Raw genomic sequence first — 24608 nt, forward strand, 5'->3', positions numbered from 1 at the left:
CAATTTTCATTCAAAGATCACAATTTTCAATTAGTTCAGCACTGCATTAATGTGAATATAAACTTGAGCATTGCTGGGATGTTCTCTCTTTTTTTTCTTTCAGTCATGCACAAAAGGTCTCCCCAACTTCTTGAAATGTAGCGAAGAGTCTAAGACCAAGTTCATTCCAATACTCTGATGGGAATGCATAGTCTTGGTGCAGATTAAAAACCTTGAGCCACTATGAGAGGTGACAAATGATATCAGAAAATGAATGATTGGTGTATTGTGTATTTGGTTCATGATAATACTGGTTTTGTCCAGCAATGTTGAATTATTGCTCCAACAGTTACATGAATCCTTTTGGGGGTTCTGATGAGGCTATTTGAGCCGAAATTGGCTGTTCAGGCCAAGTCAATAGATGAAAAATTATTACATGGTTCTAACCAATAACATGGCAAGTAAAAAAAAAAAACTAAAGCTGATAGTGCTTGTCTGATAGCCTGTTATTGGCCGGGTCCATGAACACGGGACCACACCACACCCACCATGTGCGCATCGGCTCAAATAACATCTCTAATGTTAAGATCAAGTTGCAATGACTTTAAGATCAAGTATTCAGCTTTCCAATTCTAAATAGCATCCATTGCATGATTCAAAGGAGAACCTGAACAAGTAAAAGATTTCCAAATGCCATTTTTACTTTTTACAATTGTACAAGAAAATCAAAAATTTGGAAAAGAAATTGAAGAAACCGAAATTGAGAAAGTTCAACCGAATATACAGTTTACTTAAATTAAATATAACCCCAAAAACAAATGACTATACTTTATGGAGTGAAACATGGTACTTGTGTTGGGTCAATAGAAAGCATGGTCAAAGACCTGCCTTTACAACAATAATAAGTTAATAACCGTACAAACTTCAGGTAATGGACTTGAACAAACATAAAAATAAAAACAGAAGAAAACAGAAGTTTTTGGACTCTGTGATCCGTTTGGGGATTCTCTTGAAATCTCATCTTTACAGGCATGTTATACGAGAGAGACGGACATATTGCCATGAATTGTTGCACTTGTCTCAACTAAAATCATTCCTCAGTATTCTGCTAATTGCAGTGCATACGCTCGTATATTCGGCTCTCTGGTGAATCCCCATTTCAGGGGATAAAATAGGTAATGATCAACAGAACACCAAAAGATGTCTCTCCATAGCAATTAGTGGCTAACCAACAAGTGATTCATGCCAATTGGTCATTTGGCCATTCCACCTTTCCATGCACCACCCTTCTTTCCCCTCCAAGCTTTTTTCTTCTCTTCCCTCAAAACTTGTGTTTTATATTCTCTGTAGGAATTCCAAAAGATTTAAAAAAAAAAAAAATAAGGCTCTTAATCGTACCAAAACAACAGTAATTTTCTTCCAAAATTTTGAGTATTTGAGATTTCTCCCGCGTTTAATGAGGGGGGCGTTCATACTTTCTTTCTTCCACAGACCCAGATCAAACATTTAACAAACTGACATTGTAATTTATGGATGCTATAATGCAAACGCAGTTGAGAAAAGAATTGTACCTGGTTTTCAAGATCTCAAATTTAGAAGGGCCTTTCATTTTCTGCCTCTTTATAGTGGTGGATGGGAATTCAAATTTCCTTTTTTTAGGAAAACTATTCGCCAAGCTCTCATTTTCTTCGGTAGTGGCTTCTTGCCTTGATTGACGTTGAAATACTCCTTCAGTATTCTTCGCGCTGCTGTTATCAATCGGCCCAAGACCTTGATTCACTGTTTCTGATGGTTCAGAAGCAGTTGAAGTTGGCCTGGAGTTGCTCATTTTCTTCAACTGCAAGATGCAAAACAAAAGGATGCAACTCAAAATACTAGTGGCATATTACAGGGCCTAATGTTTCGTAAGATTATTCAGACTACGAGCTTTATAAGCAAACCAATTTGACGAATTTGCCCAAGCAAGAAAACCAAAATCAGTTTGGTCAAGGACGTGATTTGTTCTACACAAGTAACTTGTCCCTGACCCAAGAATCCAATCACCAAAGCTATGGGTGGATTGATACGAATTTGCATTTCCCATTAAGAACAAAACTTTGGGAGCAAAGGCCACCCAAAGTTCGTTCCTCTGAAGGGATGTCAAGCCCATTCAGGCCAACATAAGTAGTATCCATTTGTTAACACAGACCATGATGATTTGAATTTTTTTAGCAAGTTCTAGAAGCATATAATCCAATATAAATACATCTGGTTTGTAGAGTGTCAATCAGGAAATTCATCTGCGTGATATGAGCAATGCAGAATCTCGTATATACATACAAGCCTTGAAAAAAAAAGAAAAGAAAAGAAATATGCAAAATAAAAACGAAGGCAACGTATCAGAATTTGGAAAAATGAAAAATGATAAGATATACCTTCGCCACAAAAAAACCATCCATGTTGTGAACATGGGGATAGAAACGTCTTGTTTTTTCTAAAGATGGGTGAAACCGTCGCTCCCTAAAGCGAATGAAACTGGTAAAGAGAAGCATCAGTAAATACAGACATGTATAAGGTTAGCTCATGACTTTTTTTTTTTTTTTTCCTAGTTGGGACTCACACACACTACCTCCACTGAGGTTTGAACTCCTGACCTCCCTTTGGGAAGTAGGAGCATTGTACCGCTAGGCCACAGACCTGTTGGTGTTAGCTCATGACTTCACAAAATAAGAAATCAGCAATACCCTGGATGCCCAAAGTCGAGTCCACACGGCACCAGTTTTACATCCCTCTTCCTTAGAGCATAGTCTATGACTGCTTCATTCTGAAAGATTTAAATTTAGAAGGGGAAAAAAATAGAAAGAAAAAAGAAATAGAAGGCATTCCTAGAAATCTAAAAGGGTGTCCTCAAACACAAACCTCAAGAATCATGATGGAGCATGTTGAATAGACAATGTATCCTCCCGATTTTGAATTGGCATCCACCATGTCAATAGCTGCGAGTATCAGTTCCTGCAAAGAAACCCAAATTTGCTTGAAATTGCCCCACATAATAATACCCAATGGAATAGTAAAATTAGCTAAAAGAAATTATTCTGCATTGAAAAGCGGATAATATGCCTTCAATTTCTCCCACAAATAAGTATTCTTCACAGACTAATTTTGCAGAACTCTAACAAAAGCCAATATCTACTCATGATGTTTAAGAGGAAAGATAGATGAGCTCACAAGTGTTTCCACCTCAAACTTTTACCATGAACCCTATGCGACAATTATTCTCCACTTCTACTTTTTCGCATGATGCTTAACCAGAAAGAAAGCGGGAGGTGAGAAAATAGAAGAGATGAGACGTGTCACGCCTCCTGTGTCTTCCTCTCTTCATTATCTTCCCGCTGGGGAGATCCATAGATTTGGATAGTCTTGCCTTGATTCATGGTACAACAAATGTTAAGGAAAAAGAAAAGTGAAGAAAGGGGTGAGGAGATAGACAAAGGAGTCAGAAAAGAGAGTGAATAGGTAGATTCAACAGAGGGAATGGTTAAGATAAGCAAGAACAGAAATGGAGGGAAGAAGAAGACCAGAGAGAGATAAGAAGAAGCAATAATATTATTCTCCATAAACTAATCAAGATGTGTCACATGAAAGCCTTTTATAGGCAAACCCTAAAAGAAAATAAATAAAAATGAAAGTATCAATAAACACTAAAAAAAAATACTAAACAAAATGTCCCTACGGCTTCTCACGATCTTCATCAATTCTCCCTGGTTGAAAATAACTCGCCTGCGAAGAATGGGTGTGAAAATTCTGCTCTAAAAGATCACGATCGATGCGGCAAAAGTCATCCTCTGTAATCCATGCAGAATCTTAGTCTGGACTACCTCTCCATCAAACGAGGAATCGCCTTGAATCGACCTGTGGCGAACCAAGGATCTGACTATCAAGGATATCAGCGACCTAATCAATAGACTGTACTTGGACTGTTGGAAGAGGAGACACTGGAGCTGATGACAAAAGGAGGTCTAACTGTAGGCAAACCAGAAGGAAAAGGAGGAGACTCAAAAGGTGCCTCGGTAAGGTTATAAATCCTCCACATTAAAAATTGGACTAATACTCATATCTGACGGCGAGTCAATTACGTTGCATTGGGTCCCAACTTACGACGGATATGGCTCGGGCATGTAATTTCTTGAAGGAGTTTTTGGTGTAACGTTCTGGGCGTGTACACGAACTAAAACATAATCTCCTTCATTGAAATCCTGATTCCTACAATGATTATTTGCATCATGTTTATAATTTTCATTACCCATAGCAATTTTTTGTCGAATATCAACATGTGAATCATGAATATGTTTGAGCAAAGGAATTAGCAAACTCAGAGAGACGGGAATATGGTGGCAGGGAATAAGGTCAATAGGCTGACAAGGGGAAAATCCAGTGACAAACTTAAAAAGGCTTTTCCTAGCGGACAGATTGACCAAATTATTATAAGCAAATTCTGCAATTAGCAACAACAAATCCCATGTACCTGGGCGCTCTCCCACTTGGCATCTAAGCAAGCCCCCCAAACTTCAATTAACCACCTCAATTTGACCATCAATTTGAGGATGAAAGCTGAGGAGAATTTCAAGTTCGTCCCAATAATTATCCAGAGTGTCTTCCAAAAGTGCTAACAAACTTGACATCTCTATCGGGCATAATGAAAGTCGGACACTCACGAAGCCGAACAATTTCCTTGAGAAACAACTTAGCCACGTGAGAGGCATCAACTTTTGCTACAAGGAATAAAATGTGCCATTTTAGAAAATCTGTCCATCACAACAAAAATAGAATTGTGCCCTCTTGTGGTCTTAGGCAAACCAAGGACAAAATCCATACTAGCGTATTTCCATGATGTCTCTGGTACAGGAAGAGAAGTGCATAAATCAATGTTGCATTTCTTAGCTTTCGTTAACTGACAAGTACGACACTAGGACACCACTCGGGTAACATCTTTCTTCAGATGTCTTAAAATCTATCTTCAACTAAGGAGAAGTCTTATCCCTGCCAAAATGACCAGCAAGTCCTCTTGCATATAATCCTAGACTAGGAATATTATGTCAAAATCTGGACGAGTAGCATAAATGCCTATTACATTCTCAAATCCTATCAGATCAGCATTCAGAGCCTAAAGGACAACTACGACTCGATTGAGGGAATCAGCTGGATCTTACAATGTGGATCATTGATATGATTTGAAAGCGTGAAAGGATTACATGCAGGGGGACTTCTTGTCCTTCAGTTGAGTCGTACCTGTTGATGAGTGCCGAAATATGCACATTTCGACCTTTATTCTTATGATTGTTAGTACTTTAGTCCTATCTTTATTCATTGTTTAGTACTTATTTGCCTTATTGTCGTTTTCAGGTTATTATATCGAAAAAGAATTCATTCCAGTACATTAAAGTCTTTTTGAAGTCAACCAAACTGCAGTGAATAAGAAAAGCACCAAAAGTCAGCAGAATGTACGATCGAAAGCAGTTACATGATCGATCCTACGATTGATCTCACGATCGATTGTGCATCGGGCAGATTCATGTTAAAGTTCGCTTTTCGGGTTCCAATTGAAGAGAGCCATGGTGTGTGAGATTTCCTGACTTGAGTGTACGGGGTCTGACTCATTTTTGGCTCTTAAAAGTCACCTATAAAAGGATTTTGGAAGACTCTTTGGAGGAGGCTGGTTGAGAGTTAGAGAAATTTTGGATCTACAATTTTGGGGGTTTTCTCTACACTTTCTCTCTGTAGGGTTGGATCTCAAGGTTGAAGGAGAAGATGAAGCTAAGTATAGAGATGGGAATTGAAGCCATGAAGATGACGACCATCACCTTTATGTCCGGCAAGATCTTCACTTAGGGCTTGGATGAGCCCTAAGCTTGTGTAATTGTATCACTTATCTTTCAATTTTGGGGAATTATAAGTTGTATATATTGTTGCTTGGTCTTGTGGATTCAAACTTGGTTGTACCAAGATTTGTATTGATAATTCTTTCAATTAATCTTTCAATTGACTATATGTTGTCTTATATGTAGTTGATTGTTGATTGTTGATTGATCTCTACATTGAGTACTTTTTGTAATTGTGCCCAATGATGGCCATGCATTGTTCTTATTGGATATAATTGTTCTTAATTTGATGGATTATGCTTAGTCTTGATGAGTTGTTCTACATCTTAGATTAGTTGTAGTTAGGTAGACAATTCACACTTGAATTTGATAATTCATACTTATTCATTGCAATTGTAGTATTTACTTGATCATTGATGTGTGCTTATAGCCACATTTTCATTACAACTTAGTTTCCCCATTGATTGAAGGCATTTGCTGCAATTACATGAGTTTAGTGGTGAAATCCATGCCTTAAGTCCCTCTCACCAATATCTTACTCCAATTTCCTTTTCATATAATCTCATTTTCAATTTCTACATAGTTAAATTTCATCATTAGTTTAATTAAACCAATCATCATCTTTTCAATCTCACGCTCATTAATATTAAGTTCAATCAAAGCCTATAGTCCCTGTGTTCAATCCCCACTCGCTATACTCAAATATAGTTGTGTAGTGACTTTATAAATTTAAAATTGATGTTTCTCAATTGTCATATTTACACGTCTATATTCGTTACACATCAGCTGTATCTTATAGGCGGATCAATGATAGCACTCATAGCCTCAATCGAGTCGTAGCTGTCCTTCAGGCTATGAATGCTAATGTGATAGGACTTGAGAGAGTAAAAGGTGATTATGCTACTTGTCCAGATTTTGGCATAATATTCCTAGTTTGTGATTACATGGAGGTGGACTTGCTGGTCATTTTAGTAGGGATAAGACTATCGCCTTAGTTAATGATAGATTTTTATTGGCCGTCCTTAAAGAAAGATGTTTCCAGAGTAATGTCCTAGTGTCACACTTGTCAATTAGCAAAAACTAAGAAATGGAACACTGATTTATACACTTCTCTACTTGTGCCACACACACCATGGAAAGATGTTAGTATGGATTTTGTTCTACTGCGAGAGGACATAATCCTATCCTTAGTTGTCGTGGATAGGTTTTCTAAAATGGCACACTTTATTCCTTGTAATAAGACAGTTGATGCCTTTCGTCGCATTAATCCTGATCTCTTAGAGCAGTATTTTCAATCACTCTCCAGAGGGGAGTTCTTTTTAGCCGGATAGAATTGATGAGATCGTGAGGTGTTTCACACCTATATCAGTCGTAGGCACAGGGACATCTTTTTAGGTATATTTTAGTATATTTCATTCGAGTGTTCACGGAATATTTTTTAGCATTTATTGGTGGTTTCATTTTATTTTATTCTTTTAGGGTTTGCCTATAAAAGGATTTCATGTAATTGATTTTATCACTTTTTGGAGAATAATATATATATATATTTTTTATAAGTAAGAATAAAATAGAAAGCGTTCAACAGGGAAACGAATCCCGAAAGCTACACAAATGCCGAAGCCAAAGAAAAAGGTCCTAAGGACTCAAGGAGCCCAAATAAGCAAACTCCTTTGTAGATATACAATTTCTCCGCATCCCCCAACTAAAAAGAGAACTAATAATATGATATTTCATAGCCCCAATGGAAGATTCCTCCCCATCGAAAGATTTTCTATTATGCTCCTTCCAAACACAAAAGGGTGCCACCCTCCAAAAATCACGGGCGTTGGCTCCCACAAAACAGCCTCTCCAAGGGTCAATCAAACCTCTCGAAGGTCGAGGCACAGCCCAGTAGACGCTGAACAAACCATAAATAAGGCTCCATCAGTTATGAGTCACGGAGTAAGGCAAAAGAAGGTGATCCACAAACTCTCCATCCCTCTTACACAAGCAATACCAATTGACAATAACCTCTTCTCCTTCTCAGCATTGTCAAAATCTTGCCCCAAACCGCAGTCTAGACAAAAAAGGCCACTCTAAGAGGAGCCTTCGAGCGCCAAACCGTCTTCTAAGGGAAATCAGACCCATAGAAGTCAGAAAGGCAATAGAACAATAGACCTCAAATCTCCCCTTAGGAGAGGGTACCCTAAGAAAGGAGTCAGGGCCTCTGCCATCCAGCTCCTGACTATACAATAAGTTCAGAAATCCGTAAACATCATCCAACTCCCAATCTTGGAAATGACACCGAAATTGCACATCCCATGTTATCCTACCACTATCAAGCCGATAACAAGTTGGAAACCAAGGCATATCTATCAACAGCAATCCTAAAAAGCCTAGGAAAGGAGAGGCCAAAGGAGAATAATATTATTGCTCCTTCTGATTTCTCTCTTTGGTCTTATTCTCCCCTATTTCTGTTCTCATTTCTCTTTACCCCTCTCTGTCTGTCCAATCTACCTATTTACTCTCTTTTCTCACCCCATTTGTCAGTCTCCTCACCCGTTTCTTTAAATCTCACTTCTTCTTCTATTTCCTCACCTCGTGCTTTCTTTCTGGATCAGCATCAAGTCCCATATTCATCAACTTGTAAAAATTTCAGTAACTGGCCCCTTCGCCAAGGAGATTCTAGCAAAGGAAAAGCTTGCAGGGGAATTCCAAATGTCACCTTTCAAGCAGGAGTCCGGTTTTGTTTATGTTCCCAATTAAATTTAATTGCATACATATGTTTGCTAACCAAAACATGGACAATTTGATCATTTGAAGCTAGAGTTAAGACGACATCTTAAAACTGCTAAATTCCCTGGAGAAAAATCCCATTGAATCCACATTGAGCAAATTAGAGAAACCAAGGTTTTTTGTGAGTTCTTACTAAAGATTCACTACATGTACAAATTTCCATATAAGTCAACAATCCCTAAGAAATCATCATCATCCTTGCCTTAATCCCATTTGAATGGGGTCAGCCACATGAATTCTCTCTTCCCATTCTTTTCTATCAAAAGTCATTTCTCTTTGGAGACCCCATAATCGCCTATTAAAATGTCTCTTTATGGAATTGCAATTCTTTCACTTGAAGCGTAGGGGTAAGCCGAGAAAATTTGAGTTTGAAAATGACAATTCTATTCCTCCTAATCAGGATGGGCTTGTGCTTTTTTCAGAAATGTACAATGATAAATTTTATGGCTTCAAAGATTGAAAGAGTGAATTTACTATAGACTCATCCTTGGTTTCTCAAGTGGGTACAATTCCTCATTACTATTAGTCCAATAGATTGTCCTCTTCTTCCTTCTTTCTTTTTTTTCTCACTGGCTGCCCCTCAATACCCCTTGAGGCCACGTTCGTTATGGTGGAATGAAATAGAATGGAATTCCCATTTTAGCTCTCTAGACACTTCCCAATATCTAGTAAAGCCAGAATAAAGTTGGGATGACCATTCCACAAAAAGTTAGAATGAAAATTACTCCATAAATTCAGGAAAGAGCATACCATTAGAGAATGTAAAAAAAAAAAAAAAAAAAAAAAAAAAAAAAAAAAAAGAAACCAACCCAGACAAATGCAATCCAAGACCAGTCTCAGTAACAAACATTTGCAACAAAAAAAAATTGGTGGGCATCACCATGACCAACAATGAGAAGCTTCACACAGGACACAAAGCAATCTCTTATCCTCTTTTTTCTTATTTTTTTCTTTCTAATTTATCTATCACAACACTTATCAAGCCTCATCCAAATCCTAAATACGTACAACTACCTAAAACCACTGATCACTAGCACAACTCTGGTCACTCTCTACCTCAAATAGATCTAATAAAACCACCCACAACCATGACAGGCAAACCACTTAGCTGTTTTTGTTATTATATCAGTATTAATTAATTTTATTTCTCATACAAGGGAGATGTCTGAAAGTGTTTGTCTAAATTATATCATTTATATAAATATATACTCTATGTTTTTGTTGTAAGATCAAATTTTTTATTAAAATATTCTTATAATAAATTTTGTTTTATATGGAAAAAATTTCCAATCATTATATTTTTTAAATAAAATTATAGTAATTTTGGCCTATCGTTTTATTTTTTATTTTATTTTATTTTTCAAAGTTCGGACAATAATAGCATCCACAAATAACTGTTAAATGTCATATTAATTTGATTTAAATGTTATTGACACGAGTATTTTCTAGAAATACTGTTTAAAGGTCTTTCTATTTTAGTATTTGAACCAGCCTAATTAATTAGCAAACCAATTAAGAGGGAAATAATGAAATAGAACATTCCTACATCATTCCATGTCCCTAACCCAAAAAAAAAAATGGGACTGACAGTTACATCTCCACATCATTTATATTCCTTTCCATACTTTTCCCGTTCCTACTACATTCAATTCTTGCATATCAAATCTAGCAGAAGAGGCCCAACATGCATTCAAAAAGAAAAAGAAGAACAATTCCAAACAAAGTCTGGAGTGGGGAAAGTTATTGCAATATCAGGTTCATTCACAAAAGAATCATCAACTGTTTTTTCCTAGTATCCAAATAGACTAATGTAACTAAGGAGTTTCACATCGTCAAATGAAGATGTACCTTTTGCAAACGAGAACAATTCTGTATATCATCAGAACTTTTCGAGGTTTTGACAGACTCGTCTTTAGATATAACCTGCAAAGTAATTAAAACTCATTTGATTTCAAAGCAGCGCCCAAAGTGAGTACAAAGATTGACATCACCTTCGATCACTCACCCCAGTACCACTGCAAGGTGCATCCAGTAAGACCCTATCAGCTGTGTTGTGACCCAAGACTTTGGGTAGCTGGAGTTGGCGAAAGAGAAAAGGTAATTAAAAACATTAGACAAGTTGACCGGAATTAAGGAAAGTCTTATAGAATTACCAAGTACAAAAAGGAGGCAAAGGACTACCCCCAATTTGTGTGCATGTGCATGTATGGATGTAAAATTACTCAATGGGTACCTCAGAATAGTAAAGAGAAAGACCAACTGAATTCCAATTTATAAATGCAAGCATCATGGTAAAAGAAATTTAAAAACATAAGCATTAGACAAGTATTTTTTGAATGGTAAGCATTATTTCTAAGTATTAAGTGCAATAAACCAAGATACTAACCTCTCTTCCGTCATAGTTGCAAACTATTGTGTTCGTCACCCCCATCCGATGTAAATTTGCAGTTAGTGACTTGAGTCTCGGCTCCTTCATCTCATTTGCAAAAATTGTACCTGGAAAGGATTGCATTAATGTAATAGGGGGAGAAACATGTATGGATCTTCTATAAAGACTTGACAAATAAAATAAAATAAATCAATACATAGATAACAACATTTAGTAGATAAGCATATGTCCATGATGACAGTGAAATTCTTAATAGAGCTAATGCACAAAATTTTAGAAGACAGAAAGAAAGAAAAAAAAAAATAGACATAAAAGTATAAAACATATAGTACACAACTAATATAACTAAAGAAGTGAATACCGCAAATAACCATCTACTCCAAAAGCTTAAGCTGTTAGAGAAGGTGTAACTTTAATATTTATATTGTCTAACACGCCCCCTCACGTGTGGCCTTCTTTTGGTCCAACAGATGTTTTCAATTTTAATTGTCAGGGTGAAGTTTGAACTCGTGACCTTTAGCTCTAATACCATGTTGCGTTTGGAGTAGATGGTTGTTAACAACTTTAATATCTATATTCTTCAACAAATAAAATTTGGGGCTCAGCAATTGAATTGATCCATGGCATTATATTGATGGCTCACAGTTGCAACAATAGGAAAAACACTTTATCACACCAGTGATACCAATGGCATTGTATAACCGACAAGTTAAATGCTAACACAGTGATAAGACCTACTAAAATAGAACCATTTTTTCTTATATCACAAGATATAATTTGGTTGGTGTTACCACATGACATGTTATCACTGGCACACTGAAGACTTTCTTCAATATGAGTCTACTTACATAGAAGATTATGTAAATTATGACTTTAAGCACATGCAATAAAAAAAAGGTAAAGCCAATAAACTCAGCAGTCAGCACATATTCCCTTAGCTAATTGTGATGCCCAAAGACAGAGAGGCAGGGTGCAGGGTGGGGCTAGATTCCATCCCAAGTCGCAACTCAAGTTAATTTAACATGCTCAAACTGATTAATCAAAATCTTCAAGTCAAAATGGTAGTATCAAGCATGAAAGATGACAACTTTTTTAGTCCTAAACAAAAGCTATACATAGTCAGGTAAAAACTTAATTCTAGTATTTGTCAACTAGATACCAAAAAAAAAGAGAGAAAGAAAGAAAGCACCTAAAAAATAGTTAAATAACATACATAAAAATATATAAAACAATCTTTCCAACACATGTTTAACTTTTTAAAACCAAAAAAAAAAAAAAAAAAATTGTCAATCAACTATGTGATTGGGCTAGAGAAAAGACGAATGCAAGTTATATATATATATATATAGAGAGAGAGAGAGAGAGGGAGACAAAAAATCCACCAGTAATTATTACGTACCACTGTTTTTCATAAGAGCAGCAATATAAGTAGTTTTACCACCAGGATCAGCCCTGCAATAAGTATAAATCATAATCAAACAAGAGAATAAACATAAGAAGATGCAGTGATCTCTGTACATTTAGTGATAAATAGATAAATGCCTTAGAGACATAATTCTACAGTATTTAATCAAATTATGCTCTTTGAATGCTTGAATGCCTATGAGTGTGTGAGACAGAGTACAATACAAATTTTAACATAAGATCTGTGCAATGGCTAGTAGATACAGCAGGAAGAACACTCTTCAACCATAAGACAGCTTAGATAAAATTATAAAGCCCTGCCAGTAGTAGAATCCCAGAGGAAGAGCTAAGACAGCTTAGATAAAATTAGCGGGAAGAACACTCTTCAACCATAAGACAGCTTATATAAAATTATAAATTTCTGCCAGTAGTAGAATCCCAACGCCCTTTAAAGGATTACGTGGTATGATTAAATCGAATAAGCCCTTCTGGAATAAATATCCGACCACTTGTGAAGAGGAATAGCAAGTAGATATTTCTATTGAACGAAGTACAATTACTTACGCCATATCAACAATCTGTTCTTTCTCCTGAGGAGCAAGGGCCATCACGGGTAAAAAAGAGCTTGCACTTTGCAGCTGTGAACAAACACAAATGTGAGTACAAATAATAGCTTAAAATGGAAAATGCAACAGGCTACCACACTAGCATGCCAAGATACCATGTAATAACCAGCCATATATTCAGGAGTGGCACCAATTGGAACTTGCGAGTCATACACAACTAGTCCAACCTGAAAATTTCAAATTTTAAAAATAATAAATAAATGCTTGATAATATAGGAGAAATGATAAGAGGAAAAAATACAGCCATAAAGTAACTCTTACTTTCGACCACTTGCTTAATGGATCCAAGTTGACCCCTCTGTTCAACAAAACACCAGCCAAATCCCGTCGTCGTGTCTAATTTTACAGCCATATAAGAAAATTTATCAGTAGGATAGTAACAATAAAGTCACAAGTCAAAAATATGGTAATGCAGAAGTCTTATCTCACCTTTAAGGTGTTCGTTCGAAGACATATAGGCCGAGGTTTTTCAAAAGCTTCAATGAGTTCCATAAGTTCAACAACTGGAAACATCTGTACAAAATGCAAATTGGGAGACAAAATCCTCATAAGCAAGGAATAAAGGATAAAAAATAATGTTGTATGGATGAATAAATAGAACCTGGAAATTACCTCCAACAAAACCCCAATTAGGAATTCATTATATCCATAGTATGAACCTAAATCCATCTGAAGCCGTTCCATGTAATTCTTTCGTGTCGCCCCCTCTTGCCTCAAAGACTTAAAATTTGAAAGCACCCGAACAACTGAAATCAAAGAGGGATACTAAATTTCAATAAAACATTAATAACTAAGAAAATTTCATTAGAAAATGGAAAAAATAAAATTTTAAAAAAAATAAAAATTGAAAACTTAAATGCACATATATAACTTACTCTCTTTTATCCTCCGCTGGAGATTTGGGAGATCCGGGGGTCTGTGTGCCTCTTCTTCAAGCTCCTAAGTTATTGTTGAGAGAAACCAAAATTAAACATGAAAATAGATGTTTCTATCTGATGAACAATAGCAAAATCAATGAAATTAACTTTAAAACGAAAAAAATTCTAAAAGAGAATCTAACCTCCTTGGTTGGCAATCTGAATTCATCAGCTTCTTCTTTGATGTTGAGCTGCAATTCAGCCTCTGCTTCCTCTTCTTCCTTTGCCTTTTCTTCATCAATAGCTCTTGACTTCTCCTCAATATCAGATAAACCTGAATCTGAATCCACATCGGAGCCTTTCTCTGTGGATAAAAGCGTAATAAACCAAAACCCTAAACAAAAGAGAGTTGACAAAAACAAAAATGTAAAAAACCTATATTCAAAACAACACAGTACCTCCATCGTCACTTCCTTGGAGAAAATCATCAGTAAAGGGGTCATCCCCATCAGAAGACATTTCAGAACCTGAATCGACTCCTAGTTCTCTTTCACCATCAAATCCTCCATGTTCTTTTACTTCTTCATCTGTGCTATCCGAATGGGTGAAAATATCATCTTTTTCCATGTGTTTAGAAGAGAAAGAATCATTCTTTTGCCTCTTTTTAGAGGGCAATTTTTGTGGCTTTGTGCCCGTTTTCTTTCGAAGTGCAGTGGCAGTCATTTACGCTGCAAATACCTAGAGTGAAACCCCAGCAATAACGTTTAGCTTCACATCACAGAAGACTACAGTATTAACCGAAAATTATTGACCCTGATAAATTAACAGGGTTCAAATTAGACAGGTTTCAAGATAAATTGGAACCAATCTGATCTCAAGAGATTTAATAAATTGGAACTATAGCAAACCACTCAAACCACCTAAATCGAACCATTCCGAACCGTAGGAGGACGGATTAGATTGGTTCAGTTTAGCAGCTTGTGCTTTTATGGAGAAAAAGCCCAAACAAAAATATTATCAACTGTAATCAATTTCCAACCAAGTTTATGATAAAATTTTATAAATACAAATTGATTTCCAGCAAAAGTTAAATCCGAAATACTCAATCCTATGAGAAAATTGTTGATTTCTGAAAATACGGATACTAAATACAAACCTGTTGTCAAAACCCTAATTTGTAGCCTTATTTCATACTTCGATGATCCAACAGCAGTCTCAGAAAATCACAGAACAATACAGAAACTAGAACATTGATTATAATCAATGTGACTGAACAGTAATCTTCAGAATTGTTAGAATTGGACTAGGCAGTCATCTTCATTAAAAATGTCAAGTTTCAAATATCTGACCAACCAGTAAACTTGATTAGAATTGTTTGCTTCAACTACTACTAATAATCTCTTGACAATCCTCTGTCTTCCATTTTAAAAAACATAGAACGGGTTGTCAAAGAGGATTCTTTCCCACTTGATTTCGGGTTCGAAATTATTTTCACAGTACTTGGTTTACATGAAACCATGGATTAAAACATTGAGCAATCTTACCGGTCTGGACGGTAAACTCTGCAATGTCTTTGCTTGGCATTGCTTTTTTTATTATTATTTTGGTTTCTTTCTCTATGGAATATTTAGCATTTGGTTTCAAACAAACGTTTTAGCATTCAATATGTAAATGATGCTGCATTGGACAGCAAGTTGGGGATTATTGATCAGAACTGTTCTTCTTAGAACTGGCATGGGAATGAGGTGATGCTGGAGTGGGTCAGAGACGGTTTGACCCCTCAAACTTATATATACATATACACACATACATATATATGTGTGTATAGGTTTGGAGCTACGTGAATGTGCAAACTAAATATACAAACGTCCGGTATACAATTCAAGAAAGAATTTATGAAGAAACTTTACCTGATGATTGAAACCCTCAAAGGTTCTCCAGAAACCGACAGAGAAGAGAAGAGAAGAGAAGAGAGTGAACCTGTTCACTTAATTGGGTCTAGTTTGTTTTTTCTGCTATTTCTCCTTCAGGACAGGCTAGGGTTTTATGCAGGACTTTGGAGTGGGGTGGCAAAATACCCGGTTCATGCGGGTACCCGCCCGCCCCGCGACCAAAAATACTCCGCTTGTACTGTATAATACTTTAATAACGGTATCTAAAGATACTAAAATAGTCTAAATAGGCAGACTTTCATTATCAAAATCTTATCCTTTATCATGTACTTACACGCATTTCCTTTTGATTATTTTTATAAAATACAAATATGGTTAAAAACGGGGCAGGTGGAAAAAGGGTGAGGATTTTTTTTTTTTTTTTTTTTTTTCCAGCAATTTCAAAATAGCCACATGACTGCCACATATTTCAACTTCTTCACTTGAATTGCCCAACCAAAAGAAATCCACCAACATAAACACTGTCAAACACCAACACAGCCTAACCTTAGCTTGGATACTACCTGTGACGTCAGGATTTTTGGTTTTTGGGTATTTTTATTTTATTTGTCTATTATTTTTGTGTGTGGGAACACGTGCCACACGTGTTTGGAAGTTGTTTGAAGTATTATTGGAATTTAGAATTTTTAGGCTCGTTTGGTATGCGTTGTGTTTTGTAGTTTTTTATTTTAATCTAGAATAGAATGAGTGTTTTGTTAGATTTTGTTCTGAGACGAAAACAAAACATGTTTGACAACCAAAATTTGTAGTGAGAATTTTGGAACAGAAACATGATAGAACATGTTTGGTAAGGTATTTCGTTTCAAGAAATATGAGAACAAAACATGTTTGACAGAATGAAAGTATAATCAAAATCAGTAAAATAAAAATATGAAATATGTTTGGTAAATAGTGTTTTTTAAATAATGTTTTCAACAATACATTATTTATAATTTATTAAATATAAAGTAAAATTTAATTATTGTATAATTTTAATATACAATTGATTTAATTATTGTATAATTTTAATATACAATTGATATAACTTTTTATATATATATATATATATATATATATATATATATATATATATATATATTTGTTTATGTTAGTTTATTAACTAATCTATAAAAACCAATAAAATATATTCTAAATTGTAAAACTTATGAATGTTGTATATTGTTTTGACAATTGTAGAAGACATTGTTTCAATATCGAACTAAAATAAACTTTTAACATATTACACATTACATGAGTTTGAAGATATTACAGACATGAGTTTCATAAATATTACATCATTTGTCAACAGGCGCAATAAAGTTCATGAAGTAAAATTGAACTAATATATTACATCATTTATTAACAGCCATAATAACCAACAACAATAACATGAGCAATAACATTATAATGTCCCTGTGACAATAAGATATATGTATAACAAATTATTAATACAAAGAAAATTGTATACTCCCTAAACTGGACATCTATAGAATGAACGTCCATAATTTTTTGAAGTTTCAGCCGTATAAAGATTCATTCGACCCCTTCCACATGCATAAGGTGGCCCGTCACTCTGTATCTCATACATGACTGCATATACAAGTTATTACAGTTATCCAAATCATAAAATAAAAATAAAATAAAATAATAAAAAAAGGTTAAAATATAGTTACCAAAAGTTATTATATTTATCGAAATCATAAAAGAGAGTTAAAATAAAGTAAGTATTATGGTTATCCAAATTCTAACAAATAGTTAAAATGAAGTAGTTATTACAGTTATCCAAATACTAACAAATAGTTAAAATAAAGTAGTTATTACAATTATCCAAACATGATAAACATCTAAATGCAATTTCAAGGGTGGTGAATTGTATTCCATATATTATTAGCAATATGATCACGGAAAATATCCATTGATCGCGAGCGAGACTGCGACACATTAACCTGAACATCATCATTATCATTTTCAAATATTTCATCTATCATCGCCTCCATAGTTGCATCATCAAATATTGCATTTACTTGCGCCTCCTTTCTTATAAAGTTGCATCATCAAATATTGTATTTACTTGCGCCTCCTTTCTTATAAAGTTATGAAATCTGCAGCAGGCTAAAACAATAGCAACCTGAGCTTCAAACTTATTTGGGGGCATTTGCTTCAAGATAGGGAATCTCATCTTAAGCATTCCAAAACAACGCTCAATGATATTTCGCAAAGACGAGTGCTTGTGATTGTATATTTCCTCTCTACCTCGGGGTTGCCAAGAAGCTCTACAGTACTCTTGGAAGTGGTACCGTTGACCCCTGTAGGGAGCCAAGAAACCCGGTTGATTGGCATTCCCGGAGTCCACCAAATAATATTTTTCTGCCATTTTACAAACTATAAACAATTGTAACATGATATTTAAAATAACTATTGCAAAATTGTAGAAAGTATGACATTTACTGTCTAGAGGCTGTGGGAAATGCATATCCTTATTATTAATGGTCTCGTTCAATATCTTAGAATCATTAGCAAACCTCTCCCATCTTGCTACAACGTACGTGAACATCATATCAAAATCACAAACAGCCATTACATTTTGTGTGGTATCCCCCTTCCTAAGGTCCACAGGCACATTCACATGGATATGAGTTCTATCAATTGCCCCTACGCAATTCTAAAAAAGGGTAGTACTTTTTTGACTTCCTTATATGGTTAGGACCATTGGTTAAATCTGGGGGACAATAATCTTTTTCCCTAAATCACATATTTTTTGTAAAACCGAATGGAAGTGTTCTGAAATTGTATAGGTAGAGTGTTGAAATCTTTCTGCTACCACACGATTCCTTTCATTGTGAGCTAAAGTAAGCAAGAATATGTCAACTTGTTTATAAACACTTACGCCTTTAGAGTCTTTCAACCCTAATGACCTAAGCTCCCCACACAAATTCAAAAAAACTGGGGTGGACATCCTGAAGTTTTCAAAACATCTACTTCCATGCCTGTTCAAGATCTCTATTATATATGTTTCCCCGCTTAAAAGTGAATCCCTACAAGGTTGTTTATGGTAATGTTTCATATAATAATCCAACATACATGTCATTATGATGACACATTCATTCTCATCATCATCATACAACTCAATTATTATCCTAATATCCATCTGTATAATACAAAATATAAGAAACGACATAAATTACAATTATCCCAAGCCAAATATTAAATAAGAAATAAAAGCAAGACAGCAAATAAAATCATCCTAATCCAAATACTGATATTATCATTGCAATAATCCCGATAACATAAATACTAGTGTACTTAATATTACAATCGTCCAAAGTTATAACAAAACCAAATAAGAAATAAAAGCAACATACCAAATAAAGTATACTTAATAATACAGTCATCCAAAGTCATAATAAAAGCAACACACCAAATCAAATATTCATGATCCAACCAACCCTCTTATCATCAGGAAGGTCATTCAGAAAGAAATCTCTCCAAACTTCATCATTACGTAACATCTGGGTGACCTTAGCATATTGTTTCATATCAACGTCCTCCAATTGATTCAAAATACTACAACATAATTTAAAATCTCCTTTTGTCTTGTCCGGAGAATTTACTTCAACCTGACATTCTTCATGGACTGTTTTCATATTAGATGATGAAGCTTCTTTTATGGCATTTTCAATTCGATCACATTTCATGTTAGCATTGTTTTTCATTTCATTGTGGAGGTAAAACTCTATTTCTTTGGTTTCTTAGCACGAGGTTCAGGAGAGGGACTGATCTCATGATCATCTAACTCAGCTAAATCATCGATTTCAAATGAGCTATGTATGGCTGCATGGTGTGCGGGGGCTTGGTTGATAATGGGTGGATTAGTCGAAGTATGGACATGTGCACCTGTAGCGTGTGTGCCTCCAAATATGGTGGTGAACTTGTCAAAATGTTTGCATCCCTTCTTTCGAAACTTACCATAAAGGTTATTCACCTACAAATTATTAAAGTACTATTAATATTAAGTTAAGTATACATTTGTAAAATCAACATACATTTATTTGAATAACTAACCTTCATCAATCTAAGCCATCTTTCTTTTTCAACTATAACTATGCCCATCTCAGCATTGTATCACATGCCTATTTCTGCTAACAAACTCACAAAGGCTTTGAACTCTACCCTCACATGGTTGAATTTGTTCTTAAGTTGTTTCGGTACATACTTCTTCCCTGTATAGACTCTCATGCTTTTTATTATATTCTCCCAACCAGTTGGACTAAAAGTTCAGCTAGTCTGATTACCAACCCTCACTTCTTCCTCCATACAGATGATGAAAGCTTCGAGCTGACAATCATCCCATACTAGTTTTGCATCATCGGTATTGTCTATAAGGTCCTCTATTTCTTCTCCCACCACATTGTTATCATTGATATCCATCTAATTATATAATTTTAATAAGAATGGGATAAAAGGGTTATTAACAACAGTAGTCCGATAAATTATGCATGTTGAGTGACATTCTTAAATCTTTCTTTTTTAAACTATCATACATGTGTAATTGTAACATGCTATTGATCTCACCATTCATTATTATTATGTTCACCAAAATATTTTATAGTCAAAACCTAACTTAAAGATGTTATATCTTTATAAATAAGTTATAAGTATATTAATATACAATTTTAAAACTCTCTATTAAGCACTCAAAGTTTTCAAAGTCTATCAACAACATAAAATAGAATCAGACATGCACAACAAAATTCTTATACATATTCTAATAGAAAGCTAACAATAAAAGTTGAAATAGTATACATATTCAATATATAGAATTAAGGTATGACAATGGTTATATGGGTCATGTTTTAGTAATGAAGGTTGAAATAGTTTTACTCTCAACCAATTTATCCAAAATTCTTGCAAGTATCATAAAGAGAATGTATGTAAAATGGAAGAATGAAGGCATAAACAAGTCCGACTTCCATCTACTACAATAGCACTGGAATTTGTAACCATCAATAAAGAAACTCATATGAGACAAGAGAGAAACTCATATGAGACTTGTTGTCTCGATGCTAAATGTCAAAATTGCATCAGTTTCTGTTAAAGTTTTTGTTAATATATGACGAAGAAAGTTTATAAGGAAGACGTTGGTTCTAAAATCTCTAGGTTTTGTATACAGTTTCTACAATTTCTTTGAAACAACTTTACTGGCTCAAAAAAATTATAATATACTTTGAACATGGAAAAAAAAAAAAAAAAAAAAAAAAAAGAAAACAAACAAAAATTCATCTTTACGGCCAAAAAAAAAAATCAAAACAGCAATTGTCTCAAAAAAAATTTAATATCTCCGGTCATTAAAAAAAATAAAAATAAAAATAAAAAAATCATCTTTCCTGGCAAAAAAAAAAAAAAAAAAATTGAAAAATCCAAATTACAGACCATCCATGGAATTCGAACCAAAAATTCAAAAATTACAGAAAAATTAGGGTCTTAAGTAGAAAAATCCATATTACACCCCATCTATGGATTTGTAAGCAGAAAACTCAAAAAAAAAAAAAAAAAAATGAAAAGGAAAGACGAATTCCAACTCTTAATCGAACAAAAGAAGCGAAAATGGTTCAAACCTGGGCTGTTGTGCGACGAAAAGACTGAAATAGCAAAGTTTGTTGAGCGATTTGAACAAAAACTCAACAGATTTGTAGTCGTTTTCAAAAACAACGCACGAACAGTGGAATCACCTCCGGAATCGCCAGACGAGAGTGCAGAACAAACCCTAGAAATTTGTTGCAACTTGTTAATATACTTGTGCTGCGCTTGGGCCAATGTTCTCTCCGCTACAGTGCCAATGTTCTCTCCGCTACAATGCCTTTGAGCCCAACTAATTGTTGAAACAACCTGGAACACCTAAATGGTGTTTCAACTTTGGACCCGAAATCTTGGGTTGTTCTGGTACTGTTGAAAACAAAACAAGGTGGGTCAAACATGTTTTGGACTAAAAATGGGCTACTGTAGCGGGCCGGGAACATTACAAAACACTTCCCATACAGGGCCTTAAAAACCCATTTGGATTCATTTCGGACACTTTCGGTTTTTGAGCCGGGATGTCTCAGGTGGGCCCTATATCAAGTTTTTCGTGCTCGGGTTTAGCTCTCATGGTATATACTTGCTACTATGGTGTTAAATTGTGTAATTTGTATGCCATCTATGTCAAGACCTTGTTAGTATGTTTTATATGTTGAATTGGTGCCAACTTTTATGATCATATGATTGTTTTTGAGAAGTTGTGCATATTCTATATGAAATTGCTAAGCCTATGCTCGTAATGATTTAAATTGAGTTCTCTTAGTTTCAAGTATTCTAAGTGTTTGTTAAATTGTCAATATAAGGCTAATTGTTAAATTTTGTGTTAAAAAGACATGTTGTGAATGTGGTTGTATTGAGTACTCGAATGTACATTCAATTCATGATGATAGCTAAATGGTTGGCCATTTATTAAGTTGAAAATTTAGTAAACATAAAAACATGCATCCATCTCATGCATAGTATTGATACAAGGGGATGGTGGTTAGTTATAGGTGTGAGAAGGATGTTGCAAGGTTTAAGGTTGAATTTCAAAAGTTTCAAGAAAGGTCTTCCGAAAACGGGAGATGAGTGGTCGCTTTGTTCCCGATTGTGTTTTGTGAAAAACGGAAGACGAGCGGTAGTCATGCTTCCGAGGTTGCAGTAGCTAAGCCCAAAATAATGGTGAGCGGTAGTCTTACGCCAGGGATGCCTAACTGGTGTTCCAAATGGTGGACAAGCGGTGGACTTGTGCCATTTGGAGTTGATGGTTTTCGGTGTGTACGTGTAAATGAGTTGGGTTGGCTAGAGGAGTGCGGTTGCTTGCATGACGATGTCATAGGTGTGGTTAGGAGAAGATCATGGCATTTGGCATAATCAAGGGCTTTGTTTGCATTGATGTATTTGTAATGGATTTTGTATTGTATATATGTAGTTTTGCTAATCATTATTGATGATACAAGTTGTTGATGATTTTGATATTTTTCTGTGCAAGCATGACCCCACATTTTAACTTCATTTTCATTGGGTGCATGCTCACTTAGTTTTAGGAGCTGTGCATTAGGCATTCTCTACTGAGCCATCGTGCTCACCCTATTATTATTTAATATTTTTCAGGCACTGGAAGGAAAGTAGTGGATGTTGCCATCACGAGTTAGGTGTTGATGGAACAGTCTTTTGGGATTTTGTTTGATATAATTAATAACCACGTATTTTGAGACTATGTTCATGGTGGACTTGTATAAAATGTCAGCAAGTAATTTTAATTCCTTCGTTTATGTTCATGTATTTCAACTATGTTTTTGAGTTATATATGATGACTTGTATATGAGGTGTTTAGAGATGGTTTTAATTTATATATATACACGGCATTGATGCAAATATATGTTGTATTCACTTATCTATGTAGCATGAGCTATGACAGGTTTAGTATGATCAAGAGATCAAAGTGTGGGCTTAATAGAAAAGATAATGGATTTTTACATATAAATAGGCTTAGTGCCCATATTTACCCATACATTGAGTCAAAGTCAAGTAGTTTCCCTAAAATGTGTTTGACCAAAAAGCTGAGTTGGTACATGAAAAATCACTATTTCATATTTCTGTTGCCTAAAATACCCTTTTCAATATTGAGTATATTTACCTTATTGCCCTTTATTTCCTCATCCATTTTACCTTATTGCCCTTATTTATTTCTTAACACAATTTAAACTACTGGAGACCAATTTAACCCAATTTACTCGTCACTTCAACAAACCAGCCAGGAGCCCTAACCCTAACATTCAATTTGTGCAGAGCCCTCACCCTCACATACTTTACTCTTGTCATTGTTCCTCTTGTTGGCGGTCCATGTGCTTTGTTACTGTTCTTCTTGTTGGTGGTCCATGTGCTTTGTCGCTGTTCTTCTTGTTGGTCGTGAACTGAGCTTAGTAATTTGGTAAGTACTCTCTCTCTCTCTCACACACCCATTTTGGGTGGATCTCCCCCGATAATTTGTGTTTTAGTTGATTATATGTTTATGGTTATTTTGTTCTGGGATTTGAACCTGGAATACATTTTTTTGGTTAGGCAAAATAAATTTTATTTTAAAAGTGAAATTGGTTCTGGTGATCCGAATTGATACTTGGCATTGGTTCAGTGTTTTTTTTTTTTTTTTTTTTTAGTTCGGCAAGTAAGTGTGAATATGCATTGGTTTAGTGTTCAATGTTCATATAATGAAATTTTGTTTAAATCACCCGATCTTATATATAAATAAAGTTTGTTATTTGTTTAGTATTGAATTATATAATTAATGTTATGGATAATGAAATGTTAATTGGTAATAATGCCATATATAAAATGTAATTGTATAATTTTGATGTAATTAATGAAACAGTTCATTCCTTGCTTATGAAAAAATAAAATAAAAATTTGTTCATTCCTTTAAAAGAAATTATATATGATTCATCAACAATAAGCATTGGTAATCCAAATACTATTGAGGGGTCTGTTGCTCAATTTTATATGTGTATGAATTTAGTTTTTTTTTTCTTTCTAATATAATGAAAAGTTCATTCCTTCAATGGACAATAAACAACCATGCAGAATTTCTACTGTGTGTGTGTGTGTGTGTTAGAGAGTGTGTGTGTCCATAATTCATGAATAAGAAAGGAAGATGATGCTATCTCTAACATTTAATAATGAGAAACTTTGTTAACAAAGTACTGTTGTTAACAAATTTCTACTCTCTTTGTGTGTGT

General features: G+C 34.9%; 1 protein-coding gene across 3 annotated transcripts; it reads right to left on the reverse strand.

Annotated features, from left to right (window-relative positions):
• Nucleotides 1-711: 711 nt before the first annotated feature.
• Nucleotides 712-16000, reverse strand: LOC132300310 (26S rRNA (cytosine-C(5))-methyltransferase NOP2B). 3 transcript variants are annotated; one of them, XM_059797337.1, is made up of 18 exons: nt 15799-15994; nt 14347-14626; nt 14092-14228; nt 13907-13970; nt 13644-13777; nt 13461-13544; nt 13293-13367; nt 13127-13198; nt 12970-13043; nt 12401-12453; nt 10999-11108; nt 10618-10686; nt 10461-10535; nt 2878-2970; nt 2703-2782; nt 2394-2493; nt 1551-1816; nt 712-1323 (listed from the first exon to the last, which is right to left on the reverse strand). In XM_059797337.1, exons 2-18 carry the CDS (start codon nt 14609-14611, stop codon nt 1233-1235), a joined length of 1842 nt encoding a protein of 613 aa, XP_059653320.1. In that variant the 5' UTR covers nt 14612-14626; nt 15799-15994; the 3' UTR covers nt 712-1232. The 3 variants fall into 3 exon arrangements, with proteins under 3 accessions (XP_059653320.1, XP_059653319.1, XP_059653321.1); XM_059797336.1 differs by having other exon boundaries at nt 14092-14252; nt 15799-15989; XM_059797338.1 differs by lacking the exons at nt 712-1323; nt 1551-1816 and having other exon boundaries at nt 2656-2782; nt 14092-14252; nt 15799-16000.
• Between the last annotated feature and the right edge of the window lie 8608 nt (nt 16001-24608).

Source organism: Cornus florida, unplaced genomic scaffold, assembly GCF_030987335.1.
Source record: "Cornus florida cultivar Cherokee Brave unplaced genomic scaffold, ASM3098733v1 CherokeeBrave_3.0.0_Hap2_Chr03, whole genome shotgun sequence".
Classification (NCBI taxonomy): Eukaryota; Viridiplantae; Streptophyta; class Magnoliopsida; order Cornales; family Cornaceae; genus Cornus; species Cornus florida.